The sequence below is a fragment of the Aedes aegypti genome, chromosome 1 (assembly GCF_002204515.2).
Source record: "Aedes aegypti strain LVP_AGWG chromosome 1, AaegL5.0 Primary Assembly, whole genome shotgun sequence".
NCBI classification, from domain to species: domain Eukaryota; kingdom Metazoa; phylum Arthropoda; class Insecta; order Diptera; family Culicidae; genus Aedes; species Aedes aegypti.
In genome coordinates, this window is record NC_035107.1 from 155120246 (window position 1) to 155139888 (window position 19643).

A 19643-nucleotide genomic window follows, 5' to 3' on the forward strand; every position below is an offset into this window, starting at 1 on the left:
TAATTTACCCCTTTCATAGGTCTTCCTGAAAAAAATGTTATTCTCGCAGTTCCTCCAATCTGATGGTTTTCCTCCACAACAAAAATCTTCACGACCACAACGAATATTTTCCCCGTCCGCAGCCGCTGCGGTGTTCCACAATAGTTCCCAAAAACGGTTCTGCTCCCCACCGGCGGACGGCGGTAAACTGGAGGGAGCGACGAAGATTTCTCCATGCGACAGCATTTTGTTCTGACCACTTAATAGCCATGCATGGAAGCTGGGGGAATCCATACTGAATGATGGATGTGCCAATCGAGGACATCTTGTATAGTATTCCGTATTTACAGTTTGGAAAAAAGGTTCAAAACATGGTGATACGCTCATCGCCAGCCCCCGGTCGCCCACAAAACCGGAAGAGAGAAAAATTCTTCGTATATCAAATTGGATCATCACAGCAGCTCCAGGCAAAGGAGATAGTATGATCGCAAAAGATTTCGTCGTGATCTTTCGCTTCCACCAAATTAGTCACCATCAAACTAAAACAGCATCTAATATATAACGTATTGAAACATGAATAAAGCTATAGATGGATACAATTTCAGCAGGAAAGTCAAAGAGCGGGACAGTCAATATAGGTTAATAGAAGAGGGACTAATGTCGAATTCGTTTTTGAACCTAGGTTGGAACTGGCGCAACCCGTTCTGAATCACAGTTTCAACCCCAACCCGGTTCAGGTTCGACCGAACCACAATTTGCTTGACGTTGGTTTGTTTACGTGTTGATCACCGACCCAGTTCCTAAAAACGAAAACGACATAAGATGAATAGTTTTCCGTGATGTCACCATGTACACTCTCTCTATCAAGATTGATCCGAACCAGCTGATCAAATATTCACCACGACATGGAGAAAAAATCATAGGGCAAAAAGGGGTCGCATAAAAATCGGAGAGAAATAAATAGTAGGGGACCGAGGGGTGAACTAACGTGCCGCAAGTTTTTCATTGTTTTCTAATAGTTAGAGGCTTCAAAACATATCGGTTCCTTTGGAAAGTCTGTTCAGTAAATTGACAGAAAGCATATAAGCCAATAAAAATTTTTCACGGAAATGGTCTATTAAAGAAAGGCAGATAGAAAATAGTCATAAATTGCTAAAATTTAGTAATTCTGTGACTACCCGTGTTTCTGAGTGTACATATACATATACGGAGAAATCAGACTACCCAAAAACTAAGTTCTTTACACGGAGAAAATGAAGTACTCAAAAGTGAGTTCATTCCACTCAATTCCGGGGGTTCGTGCGTTAACCTAATTTTGGGTTGACGGGGTAAAAGTTGTTTTCATTTGCAGCCGTGCGAAAAAATACATACTGGCTAAGTTCTTTTCACTCAACCGGCAGATCAAATAACTCAACTTCCAGTACTGTGCCACTTACTCAAATTTGAGGTAACGCACTAAGGTTCGGTTTTTGGGTTGTTTTGCTCTTCGCTCTCTGACAACAATTGAAGGAGCGAATGAAATGGGGAGAGAAAAATAACTCAAAAGTAAGTTAAAAAATACTCAAATATGGGTTTTCCGTTTTCTCCGTGTATACTTTATAAATTTGGGTAAACTGCATTTAGTTTTTACCCACGGTTGGGTTGTTTTGCCTCTCTCGCAACAGCAATGTTGTCAAAAACAGAGAGAGACGCACCGACCCATCGTCGAAGTTCAATGGAATAAGAAAATTTGGATTCCTTCGAGTTTACCTAAATTTAAGTTACTACGGAGACTTCGAAAGCTAACGCTGGGTAGATTTTTTTTTGTACTGAGTTGTTTTTTTCGCTGTTGTCAAACGGAAACTACCTAATGGTAGGTATATGTCAGTAAACCCAAATTTGGGTTTTCCCACGGAAGAGCCGAATTGCGTCAAAAGAAGTTGAGTTGATGTGTGACTCGGTGTATAGGCCTTTTCATGTGACAGGTCCGAAGAACTGTCAAAGAGCTTCCGATCAGCTGTTTTGGGACGTCATGTGAATAGGCCTATACATTTGTTCCACATAATATGGAGACTTCAATGCCAATGAGAATATATACCGTATAGGCCTATTCACATGACGTCTCAAATCAGCTGATCGGGAAGCACTTTGACAGTTCTTCTATGAAAATGGCAGGCCCGTGTTAGCACCGGTCTTCCACCGATGTAACCAAATGCATAGACGGATCTGTCACATGAAAAGGCCTATATATTCTCATTGCTTCAATGCGACGGTATTCAAACGTCAAAGTCAATTTGCATCCTCTGTTGACATTCGAGTGCTTTTTAGTTGGATTTTTTTTCCAACCAGCGAACATCCAACTATCGAGTTATTCTATGAAGCGGACCCCCAACGAGCGAATCCCCACTGTATTATCTAGAGTGACGGCTACTATTAGAAGCATTGTGGAGCCAAAGTAATTTCAACTTTTGTTCGGGGCACCTTATTGATTTTACTACAATAAAGCCTAATAATTTTTATCATGGTAAACATGAATACTGCAGTATCCACTTATCCGCGAGCGGGGATGACGTCTTGTGAGTTGCGTACAGTATACATTTTTCATCACTGCAGAAAAAATGTTTGTCCTACTAAACTGTTATTCAGCTACCAATGTTACCTGGGAAATAATATACTAAAAGTTGAAATATAATTAATTAATCGTTACTGATTTTGTTTTTGTAAGGTCCACATTGGAGTATTGAACAGCAATGCTTGTACTATAATGACATTTACGGTGGAACTATTCATCGATACGATTATGCGGAGAACAAAACATACACTGCAAAACTAGGTACAGGACAATGAAATATGATTTTGTTTTGGTTACTTTATTGTATTTTTGTTTGCTTTCAGATGGATATCCAGTTATCTCATTTATCACCCCGGTGAAGGGCAGAAAGACGGAATTCATAATTGGAACTGATAAAAAAATTACACTCATTCATTGGGATGGCGTTTCTGAACAGGCCAAATTTTTGAAAACTATTGGAGAAGTTGAATTTGATTTGCCAAACAACCGATTCAATGACGCTAAAACAGACTTCAAAGGACGTTTTTATGGTGGAACCATGAGACTTGAAGCAAAAGGTGACATTTTTGAAGTGCGTCTCGGATCCTTCTATCGCTATGACGCCAAGCAGAAGAAGTTTGTGGTTCTTAAGAAAAATATCGGCGTTTCTAATGGCTTGTGCTGGAATGAAACTGGAAATTTGCTATACTATATTGATTCGTGTGATTTGGATGTCAAGGAGTATCATGTGGACGAAAATGGAGATCTTTGTAAGTACACGCAGGCACATGACAGACAGTCAACATAGAACAAACATCAAGCATAGGTTAAGGGAATAGGTTCATCTAAAATAAAAGATGTCACTTTTCCGTGCGAACTAATTTTCGCCTAATTGCTGGTGAGCCGATCATAAGTACTGTACAAAAGTATAGGTTATAGGACAAGAAATGATTCCGCTACCGAAATTACTTGAGCTGTACGCTGCTGAGAAGTGGAGCTGATTTCATAAAGTCGGTAACGCCTGCCGTGAAAATCAAATGGAGCTGTCTCTTTTCCGTACGGAAAAGTGTGCCGCTCAATTATTCCGCAAGTAAAAGTGACATTTTGCTCATACTCAAGTTTGTTTACATTTTCAAATTGGGAATAAGTTTTCTTCCATAGGCTTTGGAAATAAGATTGGTCTTTATTACAGTTAATTTTAATGCAAAACCATCTAGGTCCTATTGAAACGCTTCGTAAAGGCTACCGGAAAATCCACGTAGCTCTTACGTTTAGCGACGGTGGAATGGACAAAGTTCAAAAGTTCATGCGTTCATTCTGGGCTAACGTAAGAGCTACGTGAAAAGTGCGATGGAAAAAAATCACGTATGTTTTCACGTAACAATGACGTTTGGATTATTTTGAGTGTAAAGTGACAAAACTCTATAGAGCCTTATAAAGCAGAGTTAAAGTCGAAAAGGGCCCCACTATAATCAAATTAAAGCAATACGAGCTGGCATGACTGTTGCCATTTCTAATGCAATATTAGTGTATATGCTTCATAACAGCATTTAAGAATGTACATTTAGGGTGTACATTATATATGCTTTAGTTCTTGGTTATTTAGGGCATGCGTGCAAAAATAAACAAAAACAATTTCTCCATACATCAATTCTGTTTTTCGCATCTGGTTTCGTTTTTTTTTGCGTTGAAGCGGGGTTTGAACCTGGATTGCTGAAGTTGTTGGTGATCCGTGAATTGCAGACGTCTTCATCCTCTGTACCGTAGAAGCTTCCAATATTTCAAGATATAAGAGCATAATAAAAAGGAAGCATTATGAGGCGATATCGAAATTATCGCATTGGGTATTTTATTCTCATCTTTTCCAGCTTCTGCGGGACACACAAAAGAATCCAGAATGAAAATATATAACTTGCGGAAGTTTCATCTAGGAAAGCTTTGCGAGAAACAGAATAGAATTCGAAAGGCTAAGTGTTCGTTGAACATTAATAAGTTTTGGGGGATATTCTGTGCGCTCCGGTATAAGCAAAAATATCCATTTAAAAAAAAATCTATCTTCAGCAGTGGCTGAAGAAACAGTTCTTACATGAAACAATGCATTCGAGTAAATAAAAGAATATGTTATACATCCTGTTATTCTACAGTTTTTAGGTTTGTAGAGCATCGAATTTCAAACAAACTATCCAATATTTGTTTCGTTTCGTTTAATTATCGCTGCTCGTAAACAAGACCTAGGCTTAGCTTAAGGTGTTGCTTCTATAGTGCTATAAATGCTTGCCCTTTAGTGTGCCATGAAACATTTGTCGAGGCAATGCAATCAGGCAAGGTTAAAGCAATTATAAAATATGCAGTAATTTGATGCTTTCATAATGCCATTGTAATGCGTCATGCCTTAACAGTTGTTACTTAAGGGCTAATTTGCATTAGCAATGTTGATTCTCTATTGAATTAGTGCAATGATTTAATGCTTGTGGTTACTTGGGCAGCTGTCAAAATAACTTTGATGGAAAGGAAACAAAAAATACTTGAGCGCTTTACTATTCAGGTGCATACCACGCATAAGGCAGCATCCATTTATTACGTAACGCTAAAATTAGGAATTTTTCACACCCTCCCCCCCTCCGTAACGCTTTTTGTATAAACAGTTTTAAATTTTTGTATGAGTCGCAACGCTTGAGCCTACTCCCCACTCTCCCTAGAGCGTTGCGTAATTTATAAATGCTGCCTAATGCATGGTATGCACCACGTAAAGCGCTAAAGTAAAATTTATCTTATTTATCAAAGTAATTGTTACGGTCACGCGAATCCGAGGTGGCCGTTCGGAATGAGAGTGATTAAACGCGACACGTAAACTGATGACACATTAAAAGGATATATTTAACGATATAAAATTACACTGGCGGAAATGAGATGTTCGCGGTTTCTAGGCTTTTTTTCAACTGACTCAATACTGGCGTGCTGTCACGGCGTCGACGAGATGACAGCTTCACTGCCATCCGTGAGCCCAGTTGGTGAAGTTGTTGATTAGGGTTGGCCAAGGTCCCAACATCTCCTTTCTAATATCGGAGGTACGGCTGGAATCTCTGAGGCACTCTTCGGGCACGCGAAGAGCGGCGAGGTGCCGGGGCAGCTGATTCTTGTTGAGATTCAATGGCAGATTGAAAGTCCGGTGTAGCGGAGTCTGCCCTGGACTTGCACAGAGCTCGACGAGGAAGCGGATGATATTGCTGATAAAGACGATAGGAGTTCCGGTGACTGTACCGGCAGATGAACACTTGCGTTGGGAGTCGACGAAGGATGAATTTTTCCCACTGAAGGCGTCGGATTTGGTGGAATGGTTGGTGATCGTGGAACGGGTAGATTCCACGCATCGAGCAAGATGTTGATGGGCAGTTTTACACGATTTTCAAGTTGAGCCTTCATATGGTGGTCAGATTCATTCCGGTCCTTCAATTGATTGACGTGAGATCGAACGAGCCTTCGGTTGTCAACCCAAACATTGTACATTACGTTGCCAACTTTTTCCAGTACAATTTCTGGTGCCCAATGCCAGTTGTTGTTGATGTAGAGCTTCGCGAAGACTTTATCATCTCGATGGTAGCTTCGCTTCACTTTGTGGGCCTCGTTGTACGTCGATGAATGGTTGGCAGGCGGACGAAGTAGCTCCATACACGTCCGGATTGGACGACCGAACATGTTTTCTGCAGGCGACTTGCCATCGGGAGCAGATGGGTTTAGTGTGCTTCTGTAGGTAATTAGGAATGTATTGAGTGCTTCACGTACTGTTCCTCTTCCCTCCTGAATTTTTTTGATGGATCTCTTAAACGTGTCCACAAATCTTTCGGCTTGGCCGTTAGATTGTGGATGGAAGGGCGCAGTGGTGAGGTGATCTATGCCGTTTTCCGCGCAAAATGCTTGGAATGTTGCACTAGCAAACTGCGGTCCATTATCGCTCACCAACGTTGCAGGCATACCAAATCGTGCGAAGACGTCCTTGAGAATTGACACCGTGGCTGCTGTGGTCGTACTGCGTGTCGAAATTGTAACCTTCGCTGAAGTTTACAAAGCAGAAATTTATATTTCAGTACATGCTTTGCCTTAAAAAAATATATGATTGTTATTGTCGTTAAATGTAAACTGGGCGCACAAGAATATTTTGGATTATATAAAAATAAATATCAAGTAAAAACATAAATTCGAATTTCGTTAATTTAATTTAAATTTAGCTGGTTATCGTTTTGGGATTGATCATCACGCCGCTTTTCGAAAAAAAAAACGAATAAATTGGAAATGCCGGCAACACGGCAAAAAGAGTCGATGTGTCGTCAAGTGAGAGCTCTCTCAAAACGGTCTACCAATTAGGAGCTAGGGCAAATTCGAAATTCGAACATAGCTAGGTAGCACGGTTGGATGGAACGAACTGCTCGAATTGTATCGGGGGCGCCAAGACCAACACCAGCACATCGCGTTCTCAAATACTACGGGCGCCAAAGCAACAAAGAACGTGCCTTTGGGACATGGTTCTCCCATCGATCATACGATCGATTTCTTTTGAATTCCTGTTCATCATTTGGAGTCGGAGGATGATATATAAGGGCCCCAGCACCTCATGGAGGGTCTCTTTGATCCTGGATAGTGAGGATAACAAGTCGGTGTTATTTTGGCAGTTTAGAAATTAAAAGTCGTTAACAAAGTTTGCGTTAATAGTGCGCGTTAAAATTAAAAGTGTGGTTTAGTTCTCGAACTTAGAAACTTTTACTAGGGAAAAGCCGTATTTTGCAACCTAGTAAGGCTACAAGCTAGCCCCGGTCCTCCTAATCGCCAACGTTGAGGCCGGTAGTTCAGTGAGATGTCGCGTTTCGGTCCACAAGTTTGAGTCGGTACAGTGATTGTCCGCGGAAAAAAAGGACCGTAATTGCAAGGTGCCGCGAGTGAACTAAGCCCTATAGTCAATTCCTCTCCCAGTGCGCTATCCAGTGTTTGCCAACGGTCGTCCGTCACCAAACGACCATATCACCGCAAAAGTCCTCCATTGCGAGGTGAAGCCCGAAGTCCGGTTGTAAACCGGTGAAGCCCAGCAAGTGTCGAGTCCGTCGGGAACCGGTGAAGCCCAGGAAGCTCCAGCCCGCCAGTTGTAAGTCGGAGAAAACAGGACATCCAGCACCGTCCGGTTGGGAACCGGTGAAGCAACGTGGCCAGTGGTACCGCGTGGTGATGATATCACGCACAGCAACGAGCAAAGTGAGTCAGTTCCGTTTTTACGCTTGCATTTAATAATTAATCCTCCACAAGAGTGCTAATTTTCAATAAAAGCTAAAGGTTCCACGTAATTTTGGTTTGATTTGAGTAAATTTCGACTACTTCTTGTGTGCGCCGAAAATTAGATTTCAGCTTGTATTGTTCGCGACAGTTGCAAAGTGGTACAGGTAAGTCTCCAATAGTGCGTTTGTTTGACCCTGAGATAAGAGCGAAACAGGTGAGCTAGTTTGGGACGTGTGGACGTCCACTCCACAGACGTGGGGACGTCACAGGCAGTATTAATTGGCGATCCTTCGTAAAATTGTAAATCTCAAATTGTGTGGCTTCACCGCACAATTTTATTCGCACTAGGGGAGACTCACGAACCCTCCTTTAACAGTCTTTCGTGATCAGATTGTTATTCGATCTTATTTTGCAGTTTTCTGTGTGATGGGAAAGTCCGTTTGATCAGTAAAGCAAAACGGCAAAACAATAGAACTACCTAAAGTAGCTAGCCAAAACACCTTTTGTTTTCGGGTGGCGTGATCTCAAAAAAAAATATATATATATAAATCACATGGCCGATGCGATTGCTCATCTTTTTATCCTTTAACAGCGATTCGTCTTTCAATAAAATTTGTTTGTGCAGAGAGAAATTTTTTATCAGCTTTGGTGTGTTTCGGGTCAACTGGTCACATTATTAGCTAACTTTTGGCGTTTCCTTTGTACTATAATTTGCGAACGATGGCTAGCTTAGGGAGTAACCCGATTACTTGTGTGGAGGACTTAGAGGCACATTTTTGTGACCTACGAGTCGATTTCTTGAACGAAGACGAACTCGATTATGAGTTACATGTGCGAGGAATAGTTTGCGAAGAAGGCGCGCAAATTGTTAGAAAACGTGGTAATCTCAGAGAGGCTTTGAAGCAAGAGCGTGAATCGCGCGCTGCGGTTAGTGTGAAATATGAGTTAGATCCAGAAATTGATTATGCCACGTGTGTAGATAAATACAATGATACGCTAGATAATTTACTCGGTGCAAAAATTATCCCTACGCGTTGCCAATCATCTCTGTTGCATTTAGGGGTTAGAATAGCCAGATTGAGACAATACATGGATGAAAAAAGGGAAGCTACTTTGCAGACATTTCTTGAGAAAATCATAGAGCTTTTAAATCGGTTCTTTTACCAAAAGCGAGAACGACCAAGAACCGACAGTGTAGGAAGCGATTTTTTCATAGCAGATTTGTTGACCGTTCCGTCTAACTCACCAAACGTTCAGATGATTCCGATTACTTCTAGTTTTCAACCAGACAGCCAGAAACCCGCTGCGGTGGATTCAGAAGATATGGATTTGATTCAGTGTTTGCAGAGGTTAGGTTGTTTATATCCGTCTTCTAGTTCAGGAAATCCCAAAAAGGATGTTCGCAATGCGATGCTGGCATTCGAACACGAGTTATATGATTTGCGAAAATTCCAGCAGTCGTCTCAGGTGCGCTGCACTACCAAATCTACGCTCAACACTCCAACTGCTTTTGCTGGAAGAGGTGGGCAAAAATCGCTTCGGTGGATGTCGGCTGCTGATTTGGAGCTGATAGTGGAGGAGGATGATGGACGACGTTTGGCTGCGGATGGTGATTTTGCTGTCCTCCGGGAAGATGGAATGCTCCTGCAGGTGGTTGCTGACCACGTTGTCCGCTGACTCCTGCTGCATCATTCCCCGAATTGTGGTTATGTTCTTCATCCATACTGAGCCGTCGTCTTTTCCGCGTTGGTGACACTTTCGATCGTTTTCCACGACTGAAATTACCTTTCCCGAGTCGCCACTGTTACGGTCACGCGAATCCGAGGTGGCCGTTCGGAATGAGAGTGATTAAACGCGACACGTAAACTGATGACACATTAAAAGGATATATTTAACGATATAAAATTACAATGGTGGAAATGAGATGTTCGCGGTTTCTAGGCTTTTTTTCAACTGACTCAATAGTTGCGTGCTGTCACGGCGTCGACGAGATGACAGCTTCACTGCCATCCGTGAGCCCAGTTGGTGAAGTTGTTGATTAGGGTTGTCCAAGGTCCCAACAGTAATCTTGGCAGCTGATCCAATATGAGTGAAGTGTCACTTTTACTTGCGGAATAATTGAGCGGCACATTTTTCCGTACGGAAAAGTGACAGCTCCATTCGATTCATACGGCAAGCGTTACCGAAGTTATGAAATCAGCTGTACTTCTCAGCAACGTACAGCTCAAGTAATTTCGGTAACAGAATCATTCCTTAACCATTTCTTGTCTTATCCTTTTGCACAGCGTACCAGCCATTAGGTGGAAGTTTTTCCATAGTCCATTTTACGAGACGTTTTTGAACAGCTTATCGCTTATTTTATGAATGAAATTTTGACAGAAGGCGGTGTCGTAACGTGTGAAAATAAGAGCAATATCATCAGTGTTGTCGTTTCGTAAAATGGACTATTTAATGAATTGGGTGGTATGAATAAATAGCGTTGAACTATATGAATATATATGGGTGGTATGAATAAAAAGCGTTGCTACATGTAGGATCTACTCAAAAACAAAATCCACAACGTTTACTACACTTTTGGTATGAATAAAAAGCCTTTCGAACATGCAGTACGTACTGCTTTCGAACATGAGCTTTTACTACACTCAGAAATAAAAATAGTCACAGAATTACTAAAGTTTATGCATTGATGACTATTTTCTATCTGCCTCTTTTTCATTCTGGTGTGAATTTCTACAAATAGGAATAAAATTCCCTGCAGAATGAAAGAGAGGCAGATAGAAAATAGTCATAAATTACTAAAATTTAGTAATTCTGTGACTACCCGTGTCTCAGAGTGTACATACGGGGGCCCATTCACAAATTTCATAACGCTGGAGGGGGTGGGTGGGTGTACTTACATTGTTACGGTTCGTACAAAAATAGAAAAATATCAATACAAAAAGCGTTACAAGGGGTGGGTGGGTGTCCAAAATAACCAATTTTAGCGTTATGAAATATATGAACAAGCCCCGGGTAGAAGTGACTGATGCTGCACGTTAAGAAATTTCCATTCAGAGTGCAGAGTGATTCTGCATGTAAGAACAAATCTATTTAGAGTGACGCTTAAATTTAATACAAATACATGGAATCCCATCGATAACGCGACAATTTGCACAAAATCATGAATGTGTTGAAATTTGACAAGATTTGTAGTGTAATTTTGCGATTAGTCTTGTATTCTCTTTACGTGTATGATTTTATGATGATGGTAAACCAAAGAATTTTCTAGATGGTTTTCGGTATTCGCCAACGCCAGTGATTGACGAATTTTTGAATTTTAACTTAAAATCTATGAAGAGATCTTGAGATTACAGCTATCAAACTAGGAAGATTCTGGTGAAATTGCGGAAGAATTCTGATGCTCCCCGTATGTTTTCTTAACAGCATGTTGAATTCCGGAAATTCTAAGCGTTTCTATGATATTCTCGTTATTTCGGTAGAGTTTCTGATAGTATCCTTGGGATTTCTAGAATGTAAACTGAAAAGTTTTTATTTATGGGAATTGTAGTGACTGTGATGGTAGTCGTTAGAATTCAATGAGGATCTCCCCATAAAACACCAGGGTTCCCTTTAAAATTATTAAAATTCTTATCGATTTCACAAAAAATCCCATTGGAATCTAGAAAATATTTACCGCATTCAAAAGGTTTATATTAAAGCTTTGCTTTGAAAATCCAACGGAATCTTACAAAGATTGATTTTCAGAATTCCAAATATTCACACAATAATTCGCAGGAATCCCACCTAAATCTCATAGATTCTTATAGAAATACCGTCTCAAAGATATCCACACAATTCCAAGAGATTAATAACCGGAATCCCACTCCCACCCGAATTCTAGAGTTTTTACCAGATTTCTAATATTTCCGCAATATTCCTAGAATGGCTTTAAAAATTACAAAATTATCATTAAAAATCCGACATCCCTATCGGAATCCCAAAGTACCCAAGTATACCTTCCTCAAACTCATATCGTTTTCCCATGATTTTTACGCAAAATAAATTATTCCATTCAGTTCCGCAATCTCAAAGCATAAGTAGCAACCTCTGAAGCTAACTATCAGTAGCTTTGCAGTAAATGCTACCTTTTTTAATTTATTTATTATTATGATTTTCCTAGACTACTGGAGTCAAAGGTCGGTTCTGCTTCCTATTTGAACCGTCGTTTTGCAGTACACCTTACCAAAAATCACCCTTGGTCTGCATTAATTACCTCGTTTACCTCACCTTGCCCGCCAAAACAAATCTAATTGTATCGAAAAAAGAAAGAGAAACCGGAGAAAAGTGAAAGAGTGACCAAAAGAGCACGTGGCTGACTTATCAATTTTGCAATATTTTAGAGTGAAGTCAGCTGTGAAGGCAAAAAGCGACTATTTTTACGACTGTTCAGGCACGACCGTTTCGAACGGTCGTGTTCGATAAGGAAATCCACCCACAATAACAATTTTAATAATTTCAAAGGGAACCCTGGTGTTTTAGGAGACATCCTCATTGAATTTTAACGACTACTAATGGAATCACTACAATTCCCATAAAAATCTCTACATTCTAAGTGCTATAAATTCCAAGGATACTATTGTGGGTGGATTTCCTTATCGAACACGACCGTTCGAAACGTGGGATTCTTTTGGGAATATTGTGAATCCGGTATTTGATCTGGCTATTAATCTTTTGAAATTATTCGGGTATCTTCAAGACGGTATTTCTGTAAGAATCTCTGAGGTTTCAGTGAGATTCCTGCAAACTGGTCCGAATCTTTGAAATTCTTGTAAATTTTAGATCCCTTTGATTTCTAGTTCCGTTGAGATTTCAGAGGTCAAATTGCAGCACCATTAGATTCCATGCATTTCCTTCATATGCATGATTGTATTAAATTTAAGCGTCACTCTGAAAAGATTGTTCTTAACGTGCAGAATCACTCTGCACTCTGAATGGAAATTTCATAACGTGCAGCTTCAGTCACCGCTCATGTTCGATAGTAGTAAGTACTACACTGCCCATAACTGCATATTTGTAACATTCGACAAAAGTGGGCATAGAGCGCTGCATATGACGAGCCTAACCTCACTTATTCGACAGCTGCTGGTCCTGTTGTTTACGTTTCGGACTTAGTCGTTTTTTCCATCATTTTTTCATCTTCGCATTTCTATCACCAGCATGCTGATGGTGACGATTTTCCACGGTAGGAAGATAGAATAATACGATCCGTTGGTATCTGCAGTGGATTTGACCTCTCCTCGCAGCAAACTTTCACAAAATTAAGAATGATTCGAAAAAAGTACTAAGTCCAAACTGTAAACAACAGGACCAGTACCTGTCAAAATTGATGCGTGACGTCACAGTGCAGTGGAGTATTGAGTAAATGGGATTCATTCATATATTTTCAGGGTTCATTCATATATTTCATAACGCCGAATATGACCATTTTTGACACCCACTCACCCCCTCGTAACGCTTTTTGTATTAATATTGTACAAATTTTGTATGCGCCGTAACATCATGAGGACACCCACCCACCCCCTTTAGCGTTATGAAATTTGTGAATGAGCCCTTTGCATTTTATTGCAGTATGGGAGGACAGTAAAATTTCAAAAAACCACTAAGAATTCAAAAGTGCTTTTTTGAGGCTGAAATTTTGCACAACTCATATCGCATATTGGGTGAATAGTCAGAAAATAATTCTGATAGTAATTTCGTTGCTACTGCATTATGAGACTCATGTATAATCTCAATGTGACTGTTACGCGGTTACAATTGCCAATGCAACAAAACAACTAAGGTATTTTTTCCGAATTTTCTAGAACAATCTCAAAGATTTCAGTAAATTGCTCGAAAGTATTTGTCATTTGATGACTCTCCCCGGTATTAGGGGTGGTACACAAATTGTATCACGCTAAATTTCAACTTTTTTGACCCCCATTGAATTTATTTGAGAGATCTGGAATTCTTTCTAACGTTACGTCCCAATTGGGACAGATCCTGATTCTCAGCTTAAACAGTTTTTAACTGAGAGCTTTCAATGTCAATTGACCATTTTGCATGTGAATATCGTATGGCAAGTACGAAGATACTCATTACGATAATTATGTTCAATCTGACATTACGATAATTATGTTGTTTCTCAGCAATTCTCGGATATCGGATGGATTTCAGCTAATTATAAACTAATTCTTAATTTTATGTAAGAATTCTGACATCCCAGATTCTTTGATTTCCTTTGGAATTCTGGAATCCCTATAGTAATAGGCATTCTAGATTTGTTATAACAATTCTGGGATTCTTTTGGGAATTCGGTGTTTGATCTGGCTATTAATCCGTGTGAATCCGGTATTTGATCTGGCTATTAATCTTTTGAAATTATTCGGGTATCTTCAAGACGGTATTTCTGTAAGAATCTCTGAGGTTTCAGTGAGATTCCTGCAAACTGGTCCGAATCTTTGAAATTCTTGTAAACTTTAGATCCCTTTGATTTCTAGTTCCGTTGAGATTTCAGAGGAAATCTTCAATTATAGTATAAACCTTTGAATGTCTGAATGTAAAAATGTAAAAGGAAATCTTTAATTCAACCACTATGGAGAGAATTTATTGTTTTTTTTTTTAAGAATTCCAGGGATATTACCAGGAAACCTACCGCAATAACGAGAATACCACAGAAATACTAAGAATCCCATCCTCGGAGTTCAACATGCTGCTTTTTTTTTAAATTCACAGAGGAAGCTCAAAATTCTACCGCTTCCTCTTCAAATTCTCAGTACTGGAATCTTGAAAATTTTAGGAACTTTATAATTCCAGAATTGCTACAATCTCAAGATCCCTTCAGATTTTTCAGAAAAATCCATGTTGTCAAATCATTATAAAATTCACATGCACATAAAGGGAATGCTAGATTTATCGCAAATTTATGCTTCAAATCTTGTAAAATTACATAATTTACATGAATTAGTGTCCATGCTCGATTACGCGATGTATAGCCAGAATGTAGTAATATTCATATTTTCACATGATTTGTCGTGTGCATAAGCGACAAATTTGGTTTATATGCATGATTTTATGGATTTTAAGTGTCACTCTGAATGCAATTTTCTTAACGTGCAGCATCACTCTGCACTCTGATTAGAATTTGCTTAACGTGCAGCATCAGTCATTGCTCATGTTCGAAAGTAGTATTGTGGATCCGATAGAAATAAGGACAAACATATTTTTTTTATATATTTTTTCTCAATCTCCAATCGTCGCGACTAATATTTGAATAGTGCGCTGTGTTCATAAACATCGTAAGAATACAGCGCCACACATGTCATTATGACAGTTATGTCGGGAACGAGTCACACGTCGCGTGTCCCACACGCGCGTTCCGACGATATTGTCGCGCGCCCACCAATTCGGAACGCGCGTGTGGGACACGCGACGTGTGATTCATTCCCGACATAATTGTCATAATGACATGTGTGGCGCTGTATTCTTACGATGTTTATGAACACAGCGCACTATTCAAATATTAGTCGCAACGCTTGGAGATTGAGAAAAAATATATGAAAAAAAAAATGTTTGTCCTTATTTTTGTTGGATCCATAATATTTAGGTACCAGAGTCGATGAATGGAGAGTTGCGCGAAGACTGAAACCAAGTCTACCTATTGAACCGTCAAATCGTCAACCTATCGAGCAAAATAAACAAACACGTTTATGGGCGAGAGAAGTATTGTTAACGTGACGAAATAAAAAAAAAATATTGCTACAGATTAAGTTACGGTGTTATACGAAGATGTAACAAAATAATTGCTCTTTAGGGCCTATAATTTGTGAATGAACCCCCTTCTTGTTACATGTAATGTAACGGTTGTGTAAGTAATCTCTCTCCATCAGTGGAAACATATAGCTCCGTTTCATAGTTGAAATGCAACTGAAATATAATAAACTCTACAAAATTGGATAGTTTGAAAACTATTAGTTATTCAACCCAGATTTACGCTACAGATGCGACTGTTTTCGGTCAATTCCCAGAGGGCAAACGGCTAAGAGAAATTCATTGTTTTTTTCAGTTGCTCGTCGCGCGGAAACCGAAAAAGATCAAAATTTCGAGTTCATGCTGTGTGTCGTATGTGTTGTTGAAATTCTCTATGAAACATTTCATTGTTACTACTTTATAATTACAAAACCAGAGATCAATTTCAATTTCGTTCTTTGCGACTTTGTAAAAAAAACATTCGAATTGAGAGCGCATTTGAGTGAAGTCACTGGAAAGCGCACACAGTAAAATAGGTGGCCAGAATAATTAAATGATTAGTGATTGGGGAACTTGTTGCCAGTTCTCTTTGCGCAACTCTCCATTCATAGACTCTGGTAGGTACTACATGTTCGAAAGGTTTTTTATTCATACCAAAAGTGTAGTAAACGTTGTGGATTTTGTTTTTGAGTAGATGCTACATGTAGTAAAGTTCAACGCTTTTTATTCATACCGCCCAATGAGCGGCCCGCCAGAAAACGTCATTCGAAAGTTTCATAAAATGGCTTATGTTAAATCCCATATACGTTGTAACGCAAAGCTAAAATGCGTAGATGGCGCTCTTCTAGAATAGGGATTACTGCATCTTGCAGCTTAAGGCACAGAGAACCGTAAATATTCATTTAAATTTGAAAAACTTTCGCAACCTAACCTCACTTTTGCTCGCCAATACAGTGGCGTCGCTGTTTTGATGCTGTGAGTACCGAAAGAGTTACCTTCAATGATCCAGCCATTCAAAAGCTGATATCCTGGTGATTACCGAGATACCTATCGATAAATGTTCAACGAACCACCGGCATTTGGTTTTCGATGTTTAGGGAAAGTGTACCAGTTATAGCCATAGTGGTTCCCTATTTGGCCATATGCATTATTTCGATAACTTTCACATTTTCAATTATTTTGAATGTTTTAACATCAAGATATATCCTATATCTTACTGCTAAAACACACAAAACTTTTCAAAATGTGGAGACATTCAAGTTATCACGTATGGCGAAATAGGGAACCACTATGGCCATAACTGGTACACTTACCCTATCAAATTTTCGAGTATTGGATTCTCTGAAATTCGCTTTGTTATGATCGGAAAAAAATTTAAGCCCGAAAGAAAACACGCTTGTCACACTATGGATACTCCTAAAATTTGATATGGATTGCCATGCTTCTTTGACTTCAATATGATTTAAAACAAAATACACATTTAACGTTTAAGTTCCAGTTAGTATATTTTACCCTATCTATACAATTATTCCAAACTGTAGCAAATGAAAGAAAAGTAATCGATTTCACTGTCGATGGAGCCCGTCCACCTTTTGTGCCTGATGGAATGACTATTGATACGGAAGGTTTCCTATATGTGGCCACCTTCGGTGGTTCAACTGTTTTCAAAATAAATCCCAGGTAACTATTTTCTAACATTGTTCTCTCTTTAGCATATTAAAAATCTCAATCCTCATAGGAATGGAAAAATCGAATTGGAAATAAAGCTGCCATGCGAACAAGTCACTTCAGCTGCTTTCGGAGGTCCTAACCTTGATGTTCTTTTCGTGACAACTGCTGCTAAAGAATTTAAAACACCTCAACCACCTCCAGCAGGTGCGTTATTCAAGATCACCGGCCTGAATGCGAAAGGAACACCAATGTACAGCGTTGACTTGAGTTAACAAGGAAATATTTGAAACCCAGTTCAACACACTAATAAATATATTGCCAGAGTCTATATGCTCTTATCCACCGGGATACTAAATTCACTTAGACCAATAATTTTGACACTTGAGCGGGGCACGCTTTTGTAAGCTCCCCACGTGTTCTGACCCCACTGTAGTGCCACAATGGTCTAATCCAAAGGTGTACTAAATTCACCCGGTCTGAGAATTGTGACACTTGAGCGGGCACGCTCTCGTATGATCCCCACGTGATCTGAACCCGCTCTAGTATAAAAATTCTTCGATCGAGTTAGTTTAGTACAACAGTGGATAAGATCATGGTCTTATGGTGTACTAAATTAGCTCGCCCGAAGCATTTTGACACTAGAGCGGTTCCAGATCAAGTGGGGATCATACAGGAGCGTGCCCCGCTCAAATGTCAGAATTCTCAGACCAAGTGAATTTAGTACACCTGTGGATAGGCCAGGAGAAGTGGATGAACTTGTCATTCATTTTTCTGTCAATTTCCATACAAAATCTACTTTTTCTCTGCTATAAATTCACTCTAGGTGAACCACTTCCCCTGGCCTATTAGATCATTCTTGGACTGAATGAATTTAGTACACCGGTGGATAAGTCAATACACAGGCATGCGCTAAGAGATTTTTTGAATGGTTCCTCTTCTTCGTCTTCGAAAATAGTCCCTATCTTTTCTACTGGTCTGGTTATTGGGTTAATAGTGGTTATCACGCTCAATGGTATGGGTGCCCTAGTGCAGATGTGGTTGTGAACCTTAGAGGAAAACAATATGCACTCTGCCTCGAAAACCACCCAGAATCCGGGTATAAATTTTTGATACATTCTATTTAGCTTTATTAGATTATACTTAAACGCTGCTACCTAATAATGTCAATATTTTGTCTAACTAGATCAAGACTATGGAAAATGTAATATTTGGCCATTATTCAATATTTTAAATTAAAAATGATGATAAAAGATCAATTATGATTCAAATACTAGTTAAAACCAATGTATCATAGACGCGTCCTTCGAACGCCGATAAAAGGTTGACTTAAGCCTAAGTGAAATTAAAAATTTTCCATCAGTAGGGTAGCTCTGGGCAGTACGCCCCTCTTCGATATTTTACAAACCAGATTCAAAATAAAATTAAAAATGACTGGGAATCCTTACTATTCACAAGACTGTACTAATGGAAATTTTTGAAAGTTGTAACGCGCAGCAAAACAGAGATAATGCAAAAAGTAAGTAAGTCGAATTACGATGTACTTTTTCACGCAGTTTTCAGCATTTTTGTCAGCAACCAATGGTGAATCGTCGATGCTGGAACTAATGAACTGATACTCGTTAGTTAGAATGTTCCAACAGAATGGAAATTTACAGAAATATTCATTTTACAACAACTTCTCATCCGCGGGTAATATGCCCACCGCTGCCGGGCGATATGCCCCACTCTTGATGCCAATTTCCCGAAAAAGTTCCTTAGTAGTTTTAAGCGTGCATAAGCAGCTGACAGTCCTGGGCCATATAACCCCTATGTTGTGAGGCATACTGTTCACTATTCACGGGGCGAACTTGTTGTGGGGCATATTATAGGGATTGGGGTATTAAGAGAATTGTAAAAAAAATGTTATCTTTAGTTCATTTAGTAGATTTGGAGGAAAAGCTTGCATTTCTTAAACAACTTGTAAGGTAATGAGTCAATTGATGTGGTTTTTCCATTAGAGTTAGTGCTTTTGACACAGATATTTCCATTTATTTTTAAGGGGGTATATTATATTTTTTTTTCTTATCTTCTTCTTCTTTCTGGCGTTACGTCCCCACTGGGACAGAGCCTGCTTCTCAGCTTAGTGTTCTTGTGAGCACTTCCACAGTTATTAACTGAGAGCTTACCATGCCAATGACCATTTTTGCATGCGTATATCGTGTGGCAGGTACGATGATACCTTATGCCCTGGGAAGTCGAGAAAATTTCCAACCCGAAAAGATCCTCGACCGGTGGGATTCGAACCCACGACCCTCAGCTTGGTCTAGCTGAATAGCTGCGCGTTTACCGCTACGGCTATCTGGGCCCTTATATTATTCTCACAGTTGAAAACCGGAATTTTCGACACGCGAAAAATGGATTTTCTCCGAATCCATGCGTCGGAGCTACGTCGGGCAAG

General features: G+C 39.6%; 1 protein-coding gene across 2 annotated transcripts in view; it reads left to right on the forward strand.

The window, feature by feature from the left end:
- Window positions 1-18123, forward strand: part of LOC5578379 (regucalcin) — a 40041-nt gene extending 21918 nt beyond the window's left edge. The window contains exons 1-5 of one of the 2 annotated variants that reach the window (XM_021851686.1): window positions 2402-2534; window positions 2684-2791; window positions 2854-3279; window positions 17077-17215; window positions 17274-18123. In XM_021851686.1, the coding sequence (XP_021707378.1) occupies window positions 2480-2534; window positions 2684-2791; window positions 2854-3279; window positions 17077-17215; window positions 17274-17478 (933 nt within the window). In that variant the 5' untranslated portion in view covers window positions 2402-2479 and the 3' untranslated portion in view covers window positions 17479-18123. Of the gene's footprint in view, window positions 1-2401; window positions 2535-2683; window positions 2792-2853; window positions 3280-17076; window positions 17216-17273 lie in introns of those variants that run through there. The other variant, XM_021851676.1, reaches the window with a different exon arrangement.
- Window positions 18124-19643: the final 1520 nt, after the last annotated feature.